The 24,092-nt window shown below is 34.1% G+C and overlaps 3 protein-coding genes across 4 annotated transcripts in view; 1 reads left to right on the forward strand and 2 right to left on the reverse strand.

The window, feature by feature from the left end:
* Positions 1-23,738, forward strand: part of LOC147076768 (uncharacterized) — a 32,458-nt gene extending 8,720 nt beyond the window's left edge. Inside the window, exon 3 of the mRNA XM_085941353.1 lies at positions 22,730-23,738. Coding sequence (XP_085797479.1) covers positions 22,730-22,885 — 156 coding nt within the window. The 3' untranslated portion in view covers positions 22,886-23,738. The remainder of the gene's footprint in view (positions 1-22,729) is intronic.
* LOC147076769 (uncharacterized) lies at positions 622-9,339 on the reverse strand. 2 transcript variants are annotated; one of them, XM_085941352.1, is made up of 5 exons: positions 9,101-9,339; positions 8,043-8,186; positions 3,962-4,133; positions 3,194-3,281; positions 1,446-1,689 (listed from the first exon to the last, which is right to left on the reverse strand). In XM_085941352.1, the coding sequence occupies exons 1-5, from the start codon at positions 9,245-9,247 to the stop codon at positions 1,638-1,640; spliced, it is 603 nt and encodes a 200-aa protein (XP_085797478.1). In that variant the 5' UTR covers positions 9,248-9,339; the 3' UTR covers positions 1,446-1,637. The 2 variants fall into 2 exon arrangements, with proteins under 2 accessions (XP_085797477.1, XP_085797478.1); XM_085941351.1 differs by lacking the exon at positions 3,194-3,281 and having other exon boundaries at positions 622-1,689.
* LOC147076770 (uncharacterized) lies at positions 12,215-19,496 on the reverse strand. Its single transcript, XM_085941603.1, has 4 exons — positions 19,260-19,496; positions 16,989-17,099; positions 14,771-14,920; positions 12,215-12,334 (listed from the first exon to the last, which is right to left on the reverse strand). Exons 1-4 carry the CDS (start codon positions 19,437-19,439, stop codon positions 12,215-12,217), a joined length of 561 nt encoding a protein of 186 aa, XP_085797729.1. The 5' UTR covers positions 19,440-19,496.
* Positions 23,739-24,092: the final 354 nt, after the last annotated feature.

Here is a 24,092-nt window from a genome sequence, read left to right on the forward strand (position 1 = left end):
TAATTTTACGAATGGTATTGTAAATGTGTTTAAAAAATAATAAACCTAAAAAATCTTAACACCACGGCACATGGATGTACTAAAATATGACTATATTTTAAAACATTAAGAGCGAAAGGTTTAAAAGAGTACCATTTTATGTAATAAAAATACTTTATGCAGCCATCAATTAATGTTTAAAATAAATATAAAGGATAATAAGTCTTCTAAATTATATAAATAGATTATCTACAACGTTTAAGGAATGTCCAGGGTTATGCTCTGAAAATACCATAAAAGCTCCATTTTGACCTACGCTGAGCATGTGGGCTGTTAAGTTTGATATATTTTATCAAGCTCAAGTGAATGTCCTTTGTAGAATTCAATTAAATTCTTATCACGATAAGATGCTTTTGGTTCTACGTTTCTGGTCCTGGATATCAGAGTGTCTGACAATTCATTGTTGCCAGAGAATATTTAATTTTTAATATTCATAACATAAATCTAGCGGGACACATCAAAAAGTCACGCGGGACATAATTGGTCCGTGGGACACACTTTATGAACCCCTGGTCTAGACATTTCATTTGTAAAATAACGGTTTTATGTTAATATTGCTTGCAATAATTCTGCCTTATCAGGAAAATTGACAATCTTCCTTTACATTATTGACAGCAATTTTTGAGTAAAAGTATATCACATTTTTTTCCATTGGCTCTGCAATCCGATGTGGATAATGGCAATTTTACTAAAGTGTTTCTTTTTAGGAGAAAAACTGATGGTAAGTAGCCACTAGCCCAATCGTGATCGTATGCAGTTCGCAGTATCACACTTCACCATGAAATGTTGTATAGGAAATATATGGTCGTAAGACTGTCCAACTTCTTTGGGACATAATATAGTAATGATATAAAATTAATCTCTTAATAAAACATGGTTCGTGTCGGTTTTCATGAAGCTAGGAGCAAAAAAAAATTGAAAATAGCCAATATTCTGGTTTATTTGTTAGGTTAGCTTAGGTTTTCATTCTTGATTTCATGAATTTTGCCAAAAACAGCTAAGTATAAAAATTCTCAGCGAAGGCGTAATTTTTTCATCTCTCCGATAAGAAAGCTCACGGCGAACTTTGCTACGGTGAAATGTAATTGGTACAATTTATATGTAACCATCCAGGACGCATGGCCAAATTAACATTTGATCAATGGTGAGTAGTTGACGAAGCAATCGTTGAAATATGTGAACCAAGTTGACCATGGTATATAACCTTCATTATTTCCATTTTTGTTCGGAGTCGATTGGCCTCGGGAACTTTCAGCAGCTCTTTGTGAAGTGATAAACAAAATAACTTGTCGTCATCTTGCTCCGTCGTGCACTGCTTATGTTGCTCGACCCGAGCCGATAGAGTTTTTTCAATAATACCACGGAATTCTGTATCAGGGCTAGTTATCTTTTTTCTCTTTTTTTTTGATTGTGTGCTTGGAGGAGGTCTCACTAAATCTTCATTGTCAACCGAAGACCCTTCTTCCGCTGGTGTATTTTCTATATTTGATTCTGTACTCTTATTGTTTACTGAACTTTCCAAAAACATCAAACGGTGATAATATAAATAGTTATTTTTGGATTTGACTCCTGATGGTGTATTTTTATTTTTTTTAATTTCACGAACAAATGAATCGCGAAGCCCCTTCCACTTTTTTTGCAGTGCAACTCCTGAAAACAAATATTTTATAAATTAACATACTTAATAGAAATCTTTATAAGTATTACTAGTACTAGTATCAAAAATAGCGACATCAGACACCAACACAATTTTTTTCATTAACAGCGAACCAATCGAACGTGTGATCCATTATAATTATTTAGGTACATGGGTCAATGAGAAATGGGACCAGTCTCAGGAAATAAAAACTAGAATTGAGATCGCAGACGCCTCCTAAGCAATCGAGACCTTAACCTGGGTCTGAGACTGCGTATGGTACGTTGTTATGTTTTCTCAATTCTTTTCTATGGTATGGAAGTATGGACGCTACACCAAGAGATGTCGCGGAGACTTGAAGCTTTCGAGATTTGGCTGCATAGACGCATCCTCAAATTTCCTTGGACTGACCGGGTGACAAATTCTCAATCGAATGGGGAAGGACCGAGAAGTTCTACGTAGTATCAAAACCAGGAAACTACAGTACCTCGGACACATTATGAGAGGACAAAAGTACAGCGTTCCCCAACTTGTCATTCAAGGGATCAACGGTAAGCGTAGAAGAGGACAGCGCCGCATTTCGTGGCTTAAAAAACTCCGTGATTGGTACGAGTGCAGCTCCACTGAACTGTTCCGGGTGGCAGACGACAATAATAAGATAGCCTTGATGGTGGCCGACCTCCGCTAGGGGATGGCGCAATAAGAAGAAGATAAGTTTAATTAATCAATATGGAACTGGGCTGGACACAAGTAACGAAGGGTGAAGGTAAGCTGTTAGTGCACATTCAACTTTTGTCGGTCATCCATAGATACGTACGTATTTGTTTTTATTGAGACTATAATTTACAGATGGTGTTAAGTAGTTAGTTGTTAAAAATCCATTAAACCCTGCCAAACCAAACCATAATAGTTTCGGAATACTTTGGGTGATACAATAAAATTGCGAAAACTTTTTCATTCATACTTATTAGTTTTCGTTGGATTAAGAATACATATTACATAAATTGTTGGTTATTTTTTTTAAATCATTAAGCGCTGCCTAAACCAAACTATAATAGATAAAAAATGTTGTTCTATCTATAAAATATCCAAAGTTATGTATGATTTAATTGCATAATTTTAGATATTTTATAGATAGACGAGAATTTTTGACTATTATAAAAACTAACCAACACCGCCTGTAAATTGTTGTCTTATTTCAATTTCAACAAATACGTATGACTCAGAAAGTTTAGTGTGCACTATAATGGCTGATATTAATAGCCTACCTCCACCCTTCGCTGGACACATAGGTCGACGGAGGGACCAATCTAGTGGTACCCAAGAGGTACAATACGTCAGTAAGGTAGACTAGAAGAGAAGCCGTTGAATCGATGAAATGGTTAACTACTAACTGTGGAAGTACGTGGCAACGCAACGCACAGGGCCAACAGAAGTGGAATCAACTTGGTGAGGCCTTCATCTATCAGTGTATATACTCAGGCTAAATATGCTGATGACAAATTTAATTATTAGAACATATAGATTTGTTTCAGTACTTGGCTGCTGTATGATATTTTGCTGCAATGGGACAACTGGGCGCCAGGAAAATTGAGCGCCGCATTACCTCACGAATTTTGAGGATGCGTCTATATAGCCACATCTCGAAAGCTTCAAGTCTCCGTGACATCTCTTGGTTTAGCGTCCATACTTCCATACCGTTGAAAAGAATTGAGAGCACATAACAACGTACCATACGCAGTCTCAGACCTAGGTTAAGATCTCGATTGCTAAGGAGGCGTCTCATTTTGAGAAAGGCGCTCTTTGCGATCTCAATTTTAGTTTTTATTTCCTGAGACTGGTCCGATTTCTCATTGACCCATGTACCTAAATATTTATAATGGGTCACACGTTCGATTGGTTCGCTGTTAATGACAAAATTTGTGTTGGTGTCTGGTGTCGCTGCTTTTGATACTAGTAATAGTTTTGTTTTCTTGAGGTTCATTTTTAAACCATAAGAATCACTGACCTCATTAACCTTTTCTCCCTGTTGATGTAAACTCTTTAAACTATCAGCAATCAGCACAGTATCATCGGCATATCGTATATTGTTAATATTATGTTTGCCATTAACCATAATACTCACCGATTCACCTTGTAAGGCTTCCTTGAAAATAGCTTCCGAGTACATGTTAAATAGCAAAGGTGACAATTTAATAGTACCTAATGATAATTAGTAAAATTGTTAGAAATAGAACTCTACTGTAAGTAACTAAATATATTTTTAAACACCTAAAGGTTCCTTACCCAGATTTTTTTTATCTCCTTGCGAATCATCAGGATGGCAAAAGATTTCGACGAGCTCTTCCCAGCTTGTGCGTTTTATATTTCGATTAGAATAATCAGAGGATTCCATGTCCCATATGGCCTTCCTGTTTTCCACTTCATCAATAAATAATTCTGTATCGAAGTATTCACGCTCCATTTTGAAAAAAAAAGTATTATATTATAAAACTAGCCGACAAAACACACCCAGGAGCGTCGACATTGTCACTGGACGCAGTGTTGCTAAGTCAAAATTAAAAAATTCAGTAGATTCTAAAAAATATCAGTGGATTTTGGAAAATGCAATATATTAGATGATTTTAAATATGAAGGGAACTCAGATAACAGTGCAGGTAACAACTTACATGCACTTTATAATATGCTCGTATAATAATTATGAAAAATAACAATAATAAAACTAATCGGTAGACATGAGCCTTTCGGAAACCTTTGAATAATGGTTACATGTAAGTTGTACGTATGCAGTTCATTGTGGGACATTTATTCGTGCGCCGCACTACGTGAAACATGAGTTCGTATAACATTTTATCAAATAACGAGTTCTTCGTTGCACATTTCACCGTGGAATACATTTGTACGTATCTTACAAAATGCGGCGATAGTTTGCAAAAAGTACTGTTCCAATTAGATAAACCCTAACCTAGTATAGACATCTCATAAAATTCGCCACATGTTGTAGCATACGTACAAATATACTCCACGGTGAAATGTTCAACGAAGAATTCGTCATTTGATTAACTGTTACACGAACTCATGTTTTACGTACTGCGGCGCACGACTAAGAGCCTGTACACATGGCGCGATTTACGCTCGAGAACCAGAAATGTCTTTCGTCCAGATACGGCGTAGTTTGCGCATTTGAAACAATAGGTGACGTAATTCATTTTTGAACCAGCATAAAAAAACAAATGCAAGTGTAGAAAAAAGCACAACAACTCGATGGTGTTAGTCGGTTTCTGAGATTTTGTATTTCGCGATTACTTCCAATACCTATTCTCCGCACTTTACAACCTAGGTGACGTAATTTATTTGGGAGTAGAAATAAAAAGTCTCGCGTTCGAGCGCCAAGCGGCCGTATTTCATTTTGTAATGGCTGTAAACGCTGCGATTGTCCAGAGTCTGGCGTTTGCAGGCGATCGTTGCGCAAGAGTCAAAACGCGCGAGCGCTTGTGGACAGCTGAATTGGGTCACATATACCTGGAGAACGCGCGATTTGTCACTCGCGTGTAAAAACGCGCCATGTGGACAGGCTCTAAGTGTCCCGCGGTGAACTGTTTACGTACAAATTTCCGGATACGTTGAATAATGCCTCTCGTTATAATTGTTCAACCTAGCTAAATCTTATTTGTTGATATATTGTCATTGATTAGTATATTGTTATATGTAAAACAATACCTAATAAATAACATTAATTTATTATAAACAATGATGATGTCAGTTGGTAAAATGGCACTCTTGAGTTGAGTTACAATGCTTTCTTTGTCCATTTGGAAGCGTCATACATAAAAAAGGCGTGCGTTAATCATTTTTTAAGCTTATTATTAAAATAATCATCAGATAACTTACAAATATGGAAAAAAACAAAATATCAGCATATCTCTTGAATCTCAAAAAAATCAAAAATTCAGTATATTGGCAAAAAAAAAGACATGGCAACACTCAACACCTTTTAATATCGCGCGTAACACCTTTTTTTTGAAAAAAATACGACACCCGATGGGACCTCTTGTAACCATTGGATTTGCGCCATTTGCTTTTCCAATCTACAGGCATCCTACCTTTATGGAAAGATTTTTCTAGTAGGTATATACACGAGATGTTTTAAAATTGTGTATGTTCAATGTACAGTCAGTATTCATTGAATAAAGAAAAAGTTTATTAAATTATTAGCATGTGCAAGTATCCACGTTATATAAATTAATAATAATTACAAGATAAAAAGAACTTTTTATATACAACGTTTTTAAATTGTCTGTTGAATCATATAAACTTGACTTGACTAGCTTAAACGATCAAAAAAATTTGTACTTGACATACATTGATTTCCATAGTAACGCACGTATATATTAATAATTTAGTTGCTAGGACCCCAGACCCCTAGCAAACCAATAATGGCGTCGAAATAACTTTTCATACAAAACAGCATTAACTGAAAATGAATTCAATTCTACTTAAAGATGGCTAAAAGTATTTAAAAAATGCATTGGCATCGTGTTGTGATATATTTTAAAAGTTTCAAATGTCTAGCTATTCGGGAAGTTAGTTAAAAAATCGATTGCAAGGATTTGTACCGGACAAAGAACCACCGGACGTTGTAAAAATGTAGAGCGATCCGGACGTCCGATAGTAATAAAGGTATTTAATTTATACCTTGATTAATTAATATACAAAAATCGATAGCCAACACTATTAACTCAATTTGATAAACATTTCATTTAAGAACTAGTGGTTAACTACAAGTTGTTACAGGTTCAAATCCCGTAGGGTGTCGTATTTTTCTCAGTGGGTATACAATTATACAGGATTATCAAATTAGTTCGTTTGTTCTCCATCAACAGTAACTGCATTGCCATTTTCAAAAAAAATATGGTCAAATTACACCTTCAGACCATAACTACATCAAACTGTCCATCTTTATAACTACGTAATGTAAAAGTGTTTCAAGAATATCATAGATCAATTATCTATCAAGACCATTCCAACAAAAATAAGCTTCATCGCTGAAGATGACTTCCTCATGAAATAATAGGCCTATTTCAAGTTGCTCTAAAACCTTATCAACAAAATTTCAACGCACCAAATGGGAATTCGGTTTCAGTTCTTGTGTTAACTGTATTTCATACGTCTCTAAAAGCAAATATTTATGAAGACCCACGATGGCCGCGTGGCTTAAGCGCCGGTCTATAATGTTGACTGTCCCAGGTTCGAATCCTGGGTCTGGCAAGTACACAAATTGTTTTTCAATTTGTGTATGAGTCAGAGTATGGACCTAATAGGTTGAGCAAGTGGCTGACATCCATTTCTCGGAAAAGTAAAATCTGTCAATACAAAACCTCCACTCTGTGGAGATTCATATGATTCTATTAGGATCGGACTTGGTCGAAAGAAAGAAAAGAAAATATATGATGAATATTCAATGTAGTGATACAAGAAGTTGTCGAGAACGACGTGTAATTGATTTCTCTGGATTTTCATCCATAATTTGATTCACAACATCGATATTTCCAGCATGCAGTTTACGTTTTTGACAGGTTGAATTCTTAGCATCGCAAATATAACCATTTGACATGAATTTGACAATTAAATTTCGTATAGTAAGCTCTGTTGGTCGATTAATTTGACCATAAATTTCACGTAATGCCCGAAACGTAGATGGATAGATTCATTAGTGTCGTAATACATTCGACTGTGTTTAGGAAAAAGGGCTTAACCCACACAGAACAAATTTTACAGGAGGCAAAAAACGTTTTTTGAATGATTTTGGTTCAATATTAATAAAAAAAAATAGTCACAGACATTGGGTGCATGATGATTGATGATTTGGTGTAATATCTTTTCGATCTACTAATAATTAAATAAGTAATTAAAATTGAGGGTAAATGCTTTTTTCCTTAAATTAAAACTTAATTAAAATTCAATTAAAACCTGAATTTAGATAATAAATCGGCATTTGAGGCTTACTTCCTTTTTACAGAACGTGTATTTAGTTGTATAAGTACATTATTAATATCTAATAAAAGCACTTTTCGAAAAATCGAGGGTTACGCCCTTTTTCCTAAACAAAATCGAATTTTAAAAAAGTAGGTATACGATGTACAACTGTGTATCTTTCCATGATGATTTTTCAATCAACGTCATTTTTGGTGGGGAAAAATGGCTGCTTTAAAAAAACGTTTTAAAAATATAGAGTTAGGTACTTACTAATTCGATGTCCCTATACATGAGATGTTTTCAAATTGTACTTATTTAAAAACCCTTTTTGAACGATAATGATAATATAATTTACAATGTATAGGGTTAAAACGAAATGGCTGTTGTATACCTTGCTTGCTGACCTGGAATAAGAGCAACTAGGTTGTGTTTTTTCATAATTGCATGTGCGTATGTCATCATGGCACTCAATCTCGAAGTCATCTCGTTCAGAATCATTCACAGTTTTCATATTGACGAGGTTCGTTTCAGGACCCTGAATAAAGCGATACAAAACATACTTTTAAACATGTTATCATATGGCATTATAAAAACAAGAAAAATAACGCCTGTACACATGCATGGAATTACTGTCGGCAACTTATTGGGTACTTATTATAAACTGTCGGCAACTTGTCGGGTGCTTATTTTAAACTGCCATGACAATTAATAACTTACTGTTTACACGTAAAAGTGCCAACTGTCTCTCCAAACTCATTCTTCAAGAGTAAGTGAAACGCGAGGTTGTCATTTTATGCTACTATCTGACAGGTCGTATTGAAAATCGGAGCTCAAAGCCTAAAAATGAGTAGTTCGTTTTTTAGCGGCATGTTCTCTATCGCTATCTCGCTCTCTATCGCTCTACTGCGCAGGCGCAGATCGAAAATAATCTTACTTGCGCGCAATATATCATCACAATTTGGAATCTTTCAATCTTGTTTGATTTATGCACGCAATTTTGCCAACTGCAGGATAATACATGTTTCCCCATAGATTTTCTTACTGTGCACAGTACATCCGTGCACGTGTAAACGGGGTAAAAGACCATTTTTGTGTCCATTGTCTATTTTTTATATTGCTTCAATTAATTCTGCTTCGCGTGTGTTAAGACTATACATCAGTGAAACGGCAAATAATTTTCAACTATAGGCGCGATGAAATTTTGGACTAGCTGGCATTCGGAGAAAGAACGTCAAGCTGGGAATACGTCAATTTGTTTCGTGATGGCGACGGGGGTATTAATTCTTAAATCGTGTAAAGATCACTAAAACGTTACCCATTTACTTGAAAAAGAAAATATGTAGAGGCCGTGCCTCAACTGAGGTATAGCCTCAATTGAATATTTAAGAATTATTATTGATTTCTTTCCACAATAACAGAAAAAAACTGAATAAGTTTTAAGAAACTAACCTCAAAAGTGCTACTGTAAATGTCGATATTTTCTTGCTTTATATAGGTGGGTGCATCTGGGCTGTTTGAATGAAATATTGGTGCATTCGACCAATGCTGCTCATTGGCATCAACTTCGAATGTACCCGTTTCGTGTTTCACTTCCATTTTGCAATAATTTGCATAATGTGAACGCTAATGCATCAATGCCAGTACGACAATGTTCTGTCACAATAAAATAGTTATTGATGACGTGAACTGTCATTCTGCATACCAGTGTTTCCATCTATTTGTTACCAAATTATAGTACGCAGACCTAGAAAGTATAGTACCTAGTTGGGCAAAATTTATAGTACGCATGACGTCATCCTGTTGAAAATATTATATTGGTAGGTTTTCTGTTTCTCACAAAAACAATAACGGTAAAATTGAGCAATTCCGAGGCCATTTCTATTTATGTATCTCGTCTGACGAAAACGGTCCACATGCTCCGTACTTCAAAATGGAACTTTTATGCTATTTTCAAAGCATGATCCTGGACATTCCTTAAACGTTGTAGATAATCTATTTACATAATTTTGAAGCCTTATTATCCTTTATATTTATTTTAAACATTTGATGACTTCATAAAGTATTTTTATTACATAAGTAAAATAGTATTCTTTTAAACCTCTCGCTCTAATGTTTAAGTAAGTACCTCGTAGTCATATTTCAGTACGTCCATGTAAAGTGGTGTTAAGACTTGTTATATTATATTCATTAATTTTTAAAAGCATTTATAAAACCATTAATAAAATTTATGTCGACATTATTATTGTGAAATATTTACAATAAAAAATTATACCTATTGATAATCTCTGTGATCCCAAATTTGACAAGAATTAGGCATTTTATTATTCAAAAAATGGGCAAGATTTACACATTTGAAGACAATTCTAAAGATACTGATTATAAGCTAATAATCTAAAAGTATGTAATGTAAAATTTCATTGGTTGCCATGCATTATTTATGTACAAACACAAGTATTAGTAAGTACCTATGTGTTAAAATACATTAAAATGTATTTGCATTTTGAATGATATGTTTTTAAGACGTCAAATGCGGGAAATAAAACTTGATGACGGGAATTAATTGAACTTCAATGAAACATGCTGCAGAAACTTCACTTAATATATACCTAGCTGGAAAATTTCAATTCCGGGCATGTACCTACCTACCTACAGTAATTATTGAGATTCCCCCGTATTATAAAAAAGGTAGGTACTTAGGTAGATACATACTTAAAAAAAATTGTAACAATGAAGTCAGCTTTGCAGGTGTCATCAAAATTGTTTTAAGACCTACCTAGTTTTTACGTTATGTCTGTGCTTGGGTGTGATGGATATAATCAACACACTGGGTTTGGATGGGTATAATCAAAACACATCAATATTACTTACGAGACTCACCATTTTATTTAAAACCTAATACAGATAACAACATGTTCAATAAAAATCAATACTTTCAATAAAATCATAAAAGAAAATTTCAATTATTAACAAAGCCGTTAGTTAGATTTGATTGGTAATAGACTGAAAACACTAAGCACAACTAAAACACCCACGGTGGCCGCGCGTTGGATTATCACGCCGTGGGTCTCAGGTTCGAATCCAGGGTCTGGCAAGTACACATATTGTTTTTCACTTTGTGTGTGACCTAATAGTTGAGCAAGTGGCTGACATCCATGTCTCGTAAAAAACAAACTCTGTTAATACAAACCTCTACTTTGTGTAGGCCCATATGATCCTATTAGGATCGGACACGGTCGAAAAAAAAGTAATAGACTGAAGTTATAGATTGAAACGGAATATACCAATTAACAACAAAATTCAGCACATTAGCATGCGATGATACGTTTTACCACTATATCTAAGGATCGGGGAATTTCAATTGTCAAGAAAATAATATTTAACATTTATGACTTGAAAATACCTTAGATATTATATACCCTCTTAAAAAAAAATCATATTTTAAAAATAAATACGATGCTCGACGGGATTTGAACTCGTGTGACCACTGGTATCGCGCCAACTGTGTATTAACCAATTATGCTACGAGCCTATCTAATTACGACAATTTAAACTAGTAAGACATACATGAAATGCTTATCGAATTGCGGTATTATTGACTATTGGTTTTTGTGTATTAAATCAAGGAATATTGATTACCTTAATTACTTACCGACGCCCGGCTCTCAATGTCAAACCATATCGTTCATTCAACGAATAATTCACAAGATAGATAGAAGATGAAGAAGAGAAGATTGAGAATGTAAGATACAAAAGATATGTAGGTATCATCAGATACTCAGATATATAACTAACAGAAAAAAATCATAATTGAAAAAAAATACGATGCTCGACTGGATTTGATATATATATCCAGTGATGTCCCGTGGGGGTAGGCAGATTGAGCGTCGCTTGGGGGAGGCAGTTACTCGAAGGGCGGCAAATCGAGTAGAATCATTTGGTATATTATATAAAAATATGTACCTAAACTTAGTAATAACTGAAATATATACTCATTAAAAAAATCAGCTGACTGGTTGGAAACAGAATGTATTAATTAACATAAAAGGTTTACCAGGACTGTAATATTAATGTCGGTTTCGCGATGTCTAGTTTACTTCCGTTGTCCTTGGACGTCACGTCCTTGATAACTAGCAATGACACGTGCAGGTTTGCGAATTATAGGTAAGTATGCACCTACCCGCTTTGCCAGTTACTCGTTTTTAAATGTATCTGAAACCGTGGACTCGTAATATTGTAAATTAGTATATAGTGGTAGGTATATATTTTGTTAGTAATGTATCCATTCAACACATTTCTCAGATAATTAAGTCATGAAAGGATGATAAAAAATACTGTATAAAAAATGGGGCGGCATTTTGGCGCTGCCTAGGGGCGGAATTTTGTCAAGGGACGTCACTGTATATATCTGAGGTGTTTTAAAGTAATGTATGTTCAATATATGAAATGTTACATTCTCAAAATCTTGTGAATTATCCGTTGAATAAAAAAATATTTGTTAAAACATTAGTGTCGAGTCATGAAATACGAGGTCATGACAGTGGAAGGTAATTAATTCCTTAGATATTATATTGTGGGGTTGGCGCCAAATTCTTCGTATTTCTTGCACAGAGCACATGGCGAATAGACAATCATAAGAGACCACAGATAAAGGAAAGACTTATAAAAGTATGTGTGACACGTATCCTGCAATTTTTGGACTAATTGTTAAGCTAATCAGATAACCTGGAAAATGGTAGCCTCTAGAATGATCGACCAAGTGAAAGAGCTTACTGCGGTCAGCCAGGAACAAGAGGGTTGAAAAGTCTTGGTTTCTCATATGACGGAATTTCAAGATGGTTACAATAAGCAGCAATGGGGAAAGATTAAGAGAAGCATATTATTCAAGGGCGGACGTGCTCAGCGTGGGTCAAAATGGAGTTTTTTTTTCTATTTTCAAAGCATGATCCTGGACATACCTTAAACGTTGTAGATAATCTATTTAAATAATTTTGAAGCCTTATTATCCTTTATATTTATTTTAAACATTTGATGACTGCATAAAGTATTTTTATTACATAAAATAGTATTCTTTTAAACATCTCGCTCTAATGTTTTAGAATATAGTCATATTTCAGTACATAAGTGTGCGGTGGTGTTAAGATTTTTTACATTTATTATTTTTAAACGCATTTATAAAACCATCAGTATAATTTATGTCGACATTATTATAGTGAAATATTTACGATAAAAAATTATATTGATAATCTCTGTGATCCCAAATTTGACAAGAATTGGGCATTTTATTATTCAAAAAATGGGCAAGATTAACACATTTGAAGATAATCCTAAAGATACTAATTATAAGCTATGTCTTTGACCATTCAAGTGTGATAAACATCCTACGAATAATAATTGCTTTGTAATAATTATTGACCTAAGAATAAGGTAGTGTTTTTTTGAAATACGCCATTTCTTTTGGCATTCCCCAGTGGTTAATCTACAACATACGGCCGTAGCCATAAATTGACAAACTATAATTGAAGTAGGGAGTAAAATGATGTTAACGCGCGTGTTTGAACATGTATTTTTTCTAAACGATTTTAAACGATTTATTTATAAACATAATATAAGCGGTACTCAAAACGCAACATTTTCTCAGGCATGAATAATTTTATGTTTTTTTAACTGACGCGACGTTTTACATTTAAAACAGCACACTTCACATTCGTATGGCTTTTCTCCGGTGTGTATCCTTTTATGTATTTTTAGTTTGCCAGCTGTAATGCATTTATAACTACACACATCGCATTCAAATGGTTTTTCACCAGAGTGTATCATTTTATGTGTCTTAAGCTTACTGTTTGTCACACATTTATAACTACATACATCACATTCTAGTGGTTTTTCTCCTGTGTGTATCTTCATATGTATTTTCAGATGACTGTTTCTGGCACATTTGTAACTGCACAACTCACATTGAAATGGTTTTTCTCCAGTATGGTTCATTTTATGTATTTTGAGTTTACTGTTAGTATTGTATTTTTTATTGCAAATATCACATTCGAATGGTCTCTCTCCGGTGTGTTTCATTCTATGTACTTTCAGTTTATTGCCTGTAGTGCATTTGTATTTGCATACATTACATTCGAATGGTTTTTCTCCCGAATGCTTCATTTTGTGTAATTTCAGTCTACTGGATTTGATACATGTGTAATCACAAACCTCACAATTGAACGGTCTTTCTCCAGTGTGTTTCATTATATGTTTCTTCAGTCCACTGGATGTAATACATTTGTAACCACACTCTTCACATTCAAAAGGTTTTTCTCCGCTGTGTATCATTTTATGAATTTTCATATCTTTTGCTACAATGCATTTGTAACTACACACATCACATTCAAATGGTTTTTCTCCAGTATGTTTCATTCTATGTATTTTCATTCCACTGAATGTGACACATTTGTAACTGCAGTATACACATTCAAATGGCTTTTCTAATGTATGTTTCATTTTATGTATTTTCAGCCCAGTGGACGTGATACATTTATATCTACATACTTCACATTTAAATGGCTTTTCTCCGGTGTGTGTCATTTTGTGAATTTTCATACCTTTCGCTGCAACGCACTTGTAGATGCAAATATCGCATTCAAACGGTTTTATTCCGATGTGTTTTCTTTTATGTAATTTCAGTCCGCTAGATGTGCGACATTTGTAATTGCATTTATCGCATTTGAATGGTTTCTCTCCGGAATGTATCATTTTATGGACCTTCATAGTATTCGCCTGAACGCATTTGTAGCTGCATACGTCACATTCGAATGGCTTTTCTCCAGTATGTTTCATATAATGTCTTTTCAATGCACTCGATTGGTGACATTTGTATTTGCAAACGGAACATTTGAAAAGCTTGGTGCCATCGTGAGATATTTTATGTTTAAGCATTTCTTTACGTGATCTACATTTGAAATTACACTTGTCACAATGTTTCCATCCCGTTTCGTCATTTTTAATAATTTTTCTTCCATTTTGTTTATCTTTCTCTGTCTCAATCTTTTCATTATTCAAATTATTATGAAAAAACCTGTGAGTATTCATTGCATCATATGTAGCAAAAAACTTAAAGCAAGTTTCGCAAACAAAATGTTTATCATAGAAATAAGTCTTTTCCAATTCAACGACAGCAATCAATTCAGAATTAAACAACTCTTTCTTAAAAACTAAAATCTTTTTTTGAATTTCATTAATGTAGTATAAATTTGAATTGATAGCATTTACATCGGCAGTTACCTGAAAATAAAACAAACACTTTTATTAAATACCATGAATATCTGAGGAAAAATCGAAAGGGAATGACAAACCCTTTTCGTTTGCTTTTTGTTTCCGGCAAAAATATATCTTAAGTATCAATCAGTGGCGAGGAGTGGAGGTAGGGTGTTAAATAATGCAAACTAAACTAAAACCCACGATGGGCGTGCGGCTTAAGCGTTGGCCTATTGCGTCGTGGGTCCCAGGTTCGAATCCTGGGTCTGGCAAGTACACTTATTGTTTTTCGATTTGTGTGTGAGTCAGGGTATGGACCTAATAGGTTGATCAAGTGGCTAACATCCATTTCTCGTAAAAACCAAAAATCTGTTAATACAAATCTCTACTCTGTGGAGGCCCATATGATCCTATTAGGATCGGACATGGTCGGAAAAAATATCTGAGAAAAAATCGCAAGGGAATGCCAACCCTTTTTCATTTGCTTTTTGTTTCCGGCAAAAATATATCCTTAGTATCGATCAGTGGCGAGGAGTGGAGGTAGGGTGTTAAATAATGCACACTATACTTTTTCAGTCACATTTATTAGTTTTCATGGAACTAGGATTACAAATTTCAGATGGCATTAGATAGTTTTTAAAAATCAGATTAACCCTGCCCAAAGCAACGCATCATGGTCCCCGCAAAGGGGGGGGGGAGGCTGACAGGGCTCTAGCCTGGGGGCCCGAGTTCAGGAAGGGCCCGGCGTGGAGATTCGACCAGACAAGTGATATAAACACTTCTTCACAAATTCTCTCTAATATTGAAAAAAAGTCACCTGCGGCGCTATTTTTCTTCAGTAATGTTATTATTTAAAATTATGTGGTTGTACGATACAAATTTTATTTGTGTATCGATACTCGCCACATGGATGTATTACAATATCAAAAAAACACTAAATAATATAAGTACACATTAATTTTACCGCGAACACCATTTGGAAAACGCTATTGTATCACACTGTCTTTATCTTTAGCACTGGGTAGGGGGGCCCACCAAATATCCTAGCCTGGGGGCCCGCTTCAGGATGTGGCGGCCATGCAACGCATAATAGATATTAGATAACATATTATTAACATCTATCTATAATTATGCTATTAGAACATTATATTATATAAATCGAATACTATTCGATATTTTCTAGATAGAAGAATATTAATTCTATCTAATATGGTTTGGATGAGACAGGGCTTATTCGAAGTAGTTTGTGTTCGTAATTAGGTAAATGAAAATAAATAAGTATGTCTTACAAAGTGTGGATTATTTTTTAGGGATCTCTACAGCCTACCTCTACTATTATGGATTGGCTACGGCAGGGTTGAACAGATTTTTAAAAACTTACAAATACCATCTGTAATTTGTATTATTCTTAGTTCCATGAAAACAAACAAGTGTGACCGACAAAGTTTAGTTTGCATTATTTACGTAGAATCTCCACAAACTACCTCCACCCTTCACTAGTAGCATCTGGTAACCCTTCCCGAAATATATTTCATGTCTAAGAATTGCTTACCTAACGTTTATTATAAATATATTTAAAATAATTACAAGATAAAAAGAACTTTTTATATAGGTACCCCGTTTTAAAATTTTCTGTTGAATCATATAAACTTGACAATTCTATGTATTAATAATAATTTAGGAAAATAAGGCGATTGTCAACAAATCATTTTTTTGCTATTTTGCAACAAACAAATATAGAATACTGAAATGTTATTTTGATTTCCATAGTAGGTAACGCACGTATATATTAATAATTTAGTTGCTAGGACCACCCCCTTGCAACCAATAATAGTGAATTGGATTACGGATATCTTCCGAAATAACTTTTCATACAAAACAGAATTAACTGAAAATGAATTCAATTCTACTTAAAGATGGGTAAAAGTATTAAAAGAATGCATTTGCATTGTGTTCTGATATATTCTAAAAGTTTCAAATGTCTAGCTAGTCGGAAAGTTAGTTAAAAATCGATTGCAAGATTTGTATTGGATAAACAACTACTGGACAAACAATAATACGAGCTAAGAAAAACGTGGTAATAAGCAACACTTACGTGGCTTGTTGAGGGACCTCTAGAGGGTTTACATTCCGAAGTGTGCTCAGTGAAGTTATTAATTTGAATATCCACTTCTGATTTCACGTCTTTCGTGTCAATATGAACTTTCTGTAAAAATACAAAATACATTTAATGTATTTATAATTTAGGTACATACTGCTTCTGAAATAGTGATGTTAACGAAAGGCCAACTTAAGCCGCATTTAGACCAAGCGAGCGAATGTTTGTTCTTCCCCCACTCCACCGAAAATTACCGTTCAACAAAAAGCGAGGGAATTTCACTGGAGTGGGGGAAGAACAAACATTCGCTCACGTGTTTTGATGGTATTATATTATGTTATTATTGTATAAGTATATCATATATTATACCTACTTATGTATTATATGGTACGAGGGTGGGTCAATAATTCCTTAGAAAAAAGCATTAAAACAGTTTTTATTTTTGTATTTTTTTTTTATTTCTCAACATAATCTCCTTGGAGCTCAATACACTTGGTTAGACGTTTCTCAATTTTTTTTAAACCGTCAGAAAAATAAGTTTTCGGAAGGTCCTCAAAATAAGCATTTGTCCGATCGATGACTTCTTCATTTGAAAAAAAAACGTTGTCCACTTAGCCATTTTTTTAAGTTTGGGAAAAGGAAAAAGTCACTGGGGGCTAAATCTGGCGAATACGGTGGGTGGTCGACCAATTCGAACTTCAATTCTTCAATTTTAGCCATTGATCGTAAACATGTGTGAACACGGGCATTGTCCTGATGAAAGAGGATTTTTTTCCTGTTTAAATGAGGCCGTTTTTCTTCAATTTCGTTTTTTAGCTGGTCCAATAAAGATGCATAATAATCCCCTGTTATTGTTTTTCCTTTTTCCAAATAGTCAACGAAAATAATTCCACGTGCATCCCAAAATACAGTAGCCATAACCTTACTAGCTGATTTTACGGTTTTCGCCTTCTTTGGACATGGTTCGCCTTTCGCAATCCACTGCTTTGAATGTTCTTTCGTCTCGGGAGTATAGTGGTGTATCCATGTTTCATCTACAGTCACAAAGCGACGAAAAAATTCATCCGGATTGCGTTGCATGAGCGACAACAGGGCTTTAGAGGCCACCACCCTATTGCGTTTATTGTCGACTGTGAGCAAACGCGGCACCCATCTTGCAGAAACTTTTTTCATGCCCAATTTGTCATGTAAAATAGAAATGACGCTACCTTTTGAGATCCCTGTAACCTCAATTATCTCACTCAACTTTAATCTTCGGTCACTTAACACCATATCGTGGATTTTATTGATCATTTCTGGTGTAGTCACCTCTACAGGACGTCCTGAGCGTGGTTCATCCTTTGTTGATGTACGACCACGTTTAAATTCATTTAACCAGTTATAAATAGTTGCAAGTGAAGGAGCAGATATGCCGTGAACTAAATCCAACTCATTTTTTATTTACTTTGCTGTTAACCCTTTTATGTTAAAATGTTTAATAACAGCTCTAAACTCAATTTTCTCCATTTTTGTAAACAAGCAAATTTTTTTTTAAATATACGAAAATAAAAAACAACAACCCGACCAATCTGATTAAAACTTCGCAGCATACTGAATCGGTAGTGCCGCTGCATGAAAACAAACCGCTTACAGTACTAGTCGCGCCACCTGTCGGCTTTTCTAAGGACTTATTGACCCACCCTCGTATTATTGTTTTTAGATAAACTAGTATTAAATGACTATTATGGCCTGAATTAGGCAGGGTTTAATTGAATTTTAAACACTTACAAACACTCTACACATTGTAGTATCAGTTTAATAAAAACAAATACGTTTGCCTTACAAAGTTTAATATGCACTATTTATGTCGGATCTTAACAGCCGACTTCCATCCTTCGCCAGTGCTGTATCATCCATCACCGTTATTCTCAGTAATGATTACTCTTAGTTAAAGGGTATAATTATTGGTTTTTATCATAAAAATCAGTCGGGCATCCACGTAGGTATAGGTAAATCGTTTTACAGTGGCACCATTGGTACGACAAACGCGGCTTGCAGTTTTAGTTGTATTATTTGCTAGCATTGACACAGGAAATGTCGCAAGCAATTCAATACACGCACGAATCGCCTATGGTGCCACTATAGAATTATTTACCATTACCGAAACTCGCCACCTACGCTGACCGTGGTGTCAAGTTCAGACATCATCGTCGATAACGGAGCCGATAACAACAAATTATATAAACTAACATAATGGTACAAATGATAAAATACTAATGCAAAATATACCTCCGTAATATTATCTTGATTTTCATATTCCTGTTTCACAAATGCATCAAGCCGATTGACATTTGAATTGACTTCGTTGTGGGATTCATTACAATACACATGTTGATTTGTAATATCAGATGATAGCTCCGTGGTTTTCTCATGTAGTAGATCGTCTTCCGGTTCAATTTTGATATCCATTTTGTTAATTTGCTTACGGATTAATAATATGCAAGCTGCAATACTCGTGGTACGTCAGATTCCATTGAAAACTACATATCGACAATAATTAGTGTTGCCATCTTTTTGTTACTGAATTTTATTTTAATTACCTATTATGTCAGCAATTTCCAAGCTGGGAGGCGTGAAAAGTTTAACAAAATTAATGTAGCCACAGGTTTACAGTTTGCAAATGCATATTTTATAAAACGGCCGCTACTTATAAACTACATAAAAAACAGTCCTATAAAAGGTTGTTTGCAAACCTGTCTGAAAATATGGAGGCCAATTTTATAATAGGTAGGTACCTCACTTCTATACCATTGTGAAGCGCGCTGGCTATCTCGTGAAAAAATGAAATAAAAGGGTCAATCATACTGTTGAAATTTGAGGCAAATTTGTTTATGTACTATAATTTTGTTGTTAAACTTGTCTATTTGGTTGGAATTTAAAAAAAATCAATGAATAAATCAATGCAAGGACGACTAATGCATTCACTGATTTAAAAAGACAAAATTAATGCATTAATAAAAAATTGGAGCTTTGGAAATCAAAATTACAAAAAAAAAATGTTTGTCATGTTTCCACTTTCAAATGATTTCTGCAGCAGATATTGAAGGAAACAAAAATCTATTTACTGAGTTCTTGGTTACTTTGCTAATGCACTTTTTACATTATTCTATTAATAGTAAAAATAAGTCGCCTGCGGCGCTGCTTTGCTTCAGAGATGTAATTTTTTTTTAAATAAGTGGTTGTGCGTTGTATTTTGATGTGATACCTAAATGATGATTGATATACTTAAATGATAACTCCCGTGTATAATTTAGGAAACCCTATATTAGAGCACCACACTGCCCTCAGCGATATGTAGGTGGGCCTGCCAAAGATCCTGGCCTGGGGGCCCGCTTCAGGATGTGGGGCCCATGATAGAATCCATTTGTCAATGAACGATGATGAATTTGGATTGACTTCTATTGAAATTGATTGTGGTAATAAACAAGCATACCTATTCATCGCATGAAAAGCAAATTAATTAAAAAATGAATATAATATAATATAAGTAGCAAAACCTTGTTTATTTAATGAAATAAAGGGGAAGAGGCGCCAAGATTAGATTTTTTAAAAGGGAGGCGTGGTAACATAAAGTTTGGAAACCAATGTATTATGCAGTCGCAAAAAATATAGTATAGTATTTAGTCAAAAAGTATTGGTACCTAGTAGGTAGGGTATACGCTTCTTAAGGGGGAGAGGTGTGCCAGCAGAGAACCTAGCGGAAAAATACGAAGCTTGTAATTTGAGATTTTTTTTTGATAATTATTTACAATTTCAACTGTATTAATTAATAAATATGTATCTCAAAACATTAGAAAGACTTTTTGTTTTTTTTTTATTTAAAGATAAACTTACAATTGTAAAAAAATGTAATAAAAAGAGAATTCGTTACAGGGTCACATCTTATTATTACATTATATTTTATGGTCATATGTATTATTAAAATTTAGTTTTTTAAGTTTTAGATTTTTTGTCGTTTAGATTTTTGACTAATTCATCGTTTTAATATTTTTTATATTTCGCTAGCTTAGTATTGGTTTGTGACACAGACCACTTTTATCAAAAAAAACTTTTTTACGTAAAACGGTCATTGAGTATTGTTATGTTACATATCCAGTGAAAAAAGACCAAAAAATATTGAAATAAACTAGTTGTAAGTATAGTTTTGTTCCAAATCCATAAAAATAACACAAAAGATTGGATTGGTTTGTTCCATATCCGGATATAGAACAAACCAATACTAATAATTCGCTACGCTATATTATAAGTTGTATTGGTTTGTTCCATATCCTTTTCGACCAATGGCATTGCGCATTTTACCTGGAAGAATGTGGACAAAGAACAAAACAATACGCAAATTCGTCAGTTTATTTAGTTAGGTCATGCATAACGTTTGACTGGCTTTAATTTGTTTGTGATTCGTATTGTATTATTATAAATATAAATTTTAAAGTAAATAATGGATTTTTCTCCATCTCCCCTAGAATTTCTGATAACATTTGATTTAGAAAATGTTTTTTTCTCTTCCAAAGGCAAACGTATCAAATTTTTTTGAATGTCTTTTTTTTTTTTTTTTGTGATTTTACCGAGGCTTTGACTGCGACTCGCTGTCATATCGCCTCTTCTCTTCTAGAAGGGGATCCGTCGATCAGGTCCTCACTCCTATTCTGTTAAATAACTTTACAATTTTGCCTAACTCTTCCGTCTTACCCACCGCCAGGACACCCTTCAATTCGTCGACATTCTCATAGATATCTGCAATTCGCAGCTGTACTCTGTGAACTTCATATTTGGGGCATTGCAGTGCTATATGTACAATGTCCTCTAAAACATGACATTCATCGCAGAGCTGCGATTCGCTTCTTCCCATGAGGACATCAAATCTTTTGCCCATGGTGTGCCCTGTTCTTAGCCTCAGTATTAACTTAAGCTCATTCCTCGTCAAAGAAGACTCTACAAACCAGGGCACCTCTCGTGGTGTTGGTAGAATCGACTTACTCCATTTCCCCTTTTCTAATGATGCCCTATGGTGAAAATCTATCCACATACTATGGCACATTTTCTTTATAGCCTCATTCCAGTCCAGGTTTTCTGGTATCCACTGATATGGTACCCCTGAATGGCCGGCTACCTTTGCCAGCTCATCTGCCCTTTCATTTCCCTCAATGCCCATGTGCGATGGGATCCATTGAAGGCATAGATCTCCTCCTCTATTTTTCTTGGCGTCGATCTGGTCAAGGATGTGGTATGCTATGGTTTTACTGTTATGTGAGCGAGTTGCTGCGGCAAGATGTTGTAAAGCGCTTGAATGTCTTTAATTTTACAGCTTATTGCAATATAAATAAAACTGTATACAATTATTGTATTTGGCACGAATTCCTAAATGGCAGATCTGGAAATGTTTTGGCAAGTGCATTGATCAAAATACTGACACAGATCATTCGTGACATTCCAACCATAAAAATTAAGTATATAATTTTGTGATCGGATAAATGTGTAGGTAGGTACCTCAAAATAAAAAATTCCGTAAAAACGTAACTGAACAAAAGTTTTCTGAGCCTGGGCATGGAACATTACAAAAGTTAGATACTGCGCATAGCGTAATAATTGAACGTTTCCTAAGAAATTGGGAGGTTTATTCTCCATTTTCATTGATTCGATAGGTACTTAGATATATTGAAAATTTCATAGGAAAAAATGATTTTTTTTATGTTTTACAGATGTTGGAGGCTGATTTTTTCGACTACGAAGTCATTGCAGCCTCTTATGCTTTTACCAATATTCAATTCACAAAATTAAAGCATTTACAATACGAAAAACGATGTCATCTGTCCAATGTGAAATGGCGAAAGGATTTCAATGATCAATTCATTTAAATTAATTTGATTCGTCATAATATAATTACCCCTTCCAGTAGCTCTAGAAAAAAATGGATTCCACTTCGTATACCTACAAAATAGTAATTGCAATATTTTACCTCAAATTCCTATTTTTAAAAAATATGTTCCAACAGGAAACAAGAAAATCGTTAACATTAAGTCACAAAATGATAAGGATTTTTTCAAAGCATTATTTGCACTGTAAGCATTAATTAATGACAATTTTTTTTTCTGGAAACCTTTGTATAATTCGTTCAATTGCCGTATTTCCCTTTATATTTCTTATTTTTTTTCGATGATATTGTATTATTATTAGAAATTTATATTATGTCATTTTTCAATCTTTACCTACCTACCAAGATTATTTTAATGTTTATATTGTAACAATTTTTCTTATCGCATTAAATGATAAATATAATGACCTATAATGTATTTATTATTATTGATGAAAACACAGTAACAATGAAATAATACGCGTATTGTAATACAAAAATAGGAAAAAATATTATCTTGGTTTGTTCCATATCCATAATTTGTTCCATATCCACAAAAACGAAAAACATTGTGCATTTTGTGGATATGGAACATAACAAAAACTTAAAATAAAGCATTACGGTGTATAAGTGCTATGTAAAATCACTATTTATAAGATATATAGCTGAATATAATAACATCCCAACAGAAAGTTTGATTCTAAACCAAACGCAATCGCAGTAGTAAGCATGTGTACATGTAATGCTCGTTTCCCGCTAATTATTGAAGTTATTTGAATTGGTCTGTGTCACAAACCAATAGTAGGCTAGCGATTTATTGTAAAAAACATCGATTTTTATAAAAATATAAATGTGTATAAATTGATTTTTTTTATTTATATCATATGCCTCTCCCCCTTAACTGTGCACTCCGGCTCTTTGGTGACAATAATTATGTAATTTTATATTGTAAATATATTTTTTACAAGTTAGGTTAGGTTAGGTACCTATCTAATTAATACTATGTAGGTACTTTTATGGCTTAGTTTTTACACCCTTTGTCACTAAATATAAATTTTGTATGACTCTTTTATTATTTCTCTATGTAAATTATTAATTCTCAATGCAATTATTAAAATTAGGTTTTTAAAGATCACAGGGGCCTATCTACAAAAATGCATGCTTTGGGTAAGCCCCGGTTTTGATAATGCTGTAATCATACTATGCATTAG

Source organism: Rhyacophila brunnea, unplaced genomic scaffold (assembly GCF_057557595.1).
Source record: "Rhyacophila brunnea isolate RB1 unplaced genomic scaffold, BYU_Rbru_1.0 scaffold_13, whole genome shotgun sequence".
NCBI lineage: Eukaryota > Metazoa > Arthropoda > Insecta > Trichoptera > Rhyacophilidae > Rhyacophila > Rhyacophila brunnea.

Excerpts from the sequence above, each read along its gene's own strand:
- LOC147076769 (XM_085941351.1), bottom strand. The coding sequence starts at position 9,247 with ATGGAAGTGAAACACGAAACGGGTACATTCGAAGTTGATGCCAATGAG. Across the intron at positions 8,187-9,100 it reads TTTACAGTAGCACTTTTGAG|GGTCCTGAAACGAACCTCGT; the intron begins GTTAGTTTCTTA and ends CGCTTTATTCAG. Across the intron at positions 1,690-3,961 it reads AGGAGATAAAAAAAATCTGG|GAGTTGCACTGCAAAAAAAG; the intron begins GTAAGGAACCTT and ends ATTTGTTTTCAG.
- LOC147076770 (XM_085941603.1), bottom strand. The coding sequence starts at position 19,439 with ATGGATATCAAAATTGAACCGGAAGACGATCTACTACATGAGAAAACC. Across the intron at positions 17,100-19,259 it reads ATCAAGATAATATTACGGAG|AAAGTTCATATTGACACGAA; the intron begins GTATATTTTGCA and ends GTATTTTTACAG. Across the intron at positions 14,921-16,988 it reads GAGGTCCCTCAACAAGCCAC|GTAACTGCCGATGTAAATGC; the intron begins GTAAGTGTTGCT and ends TTTTATTTTCAG.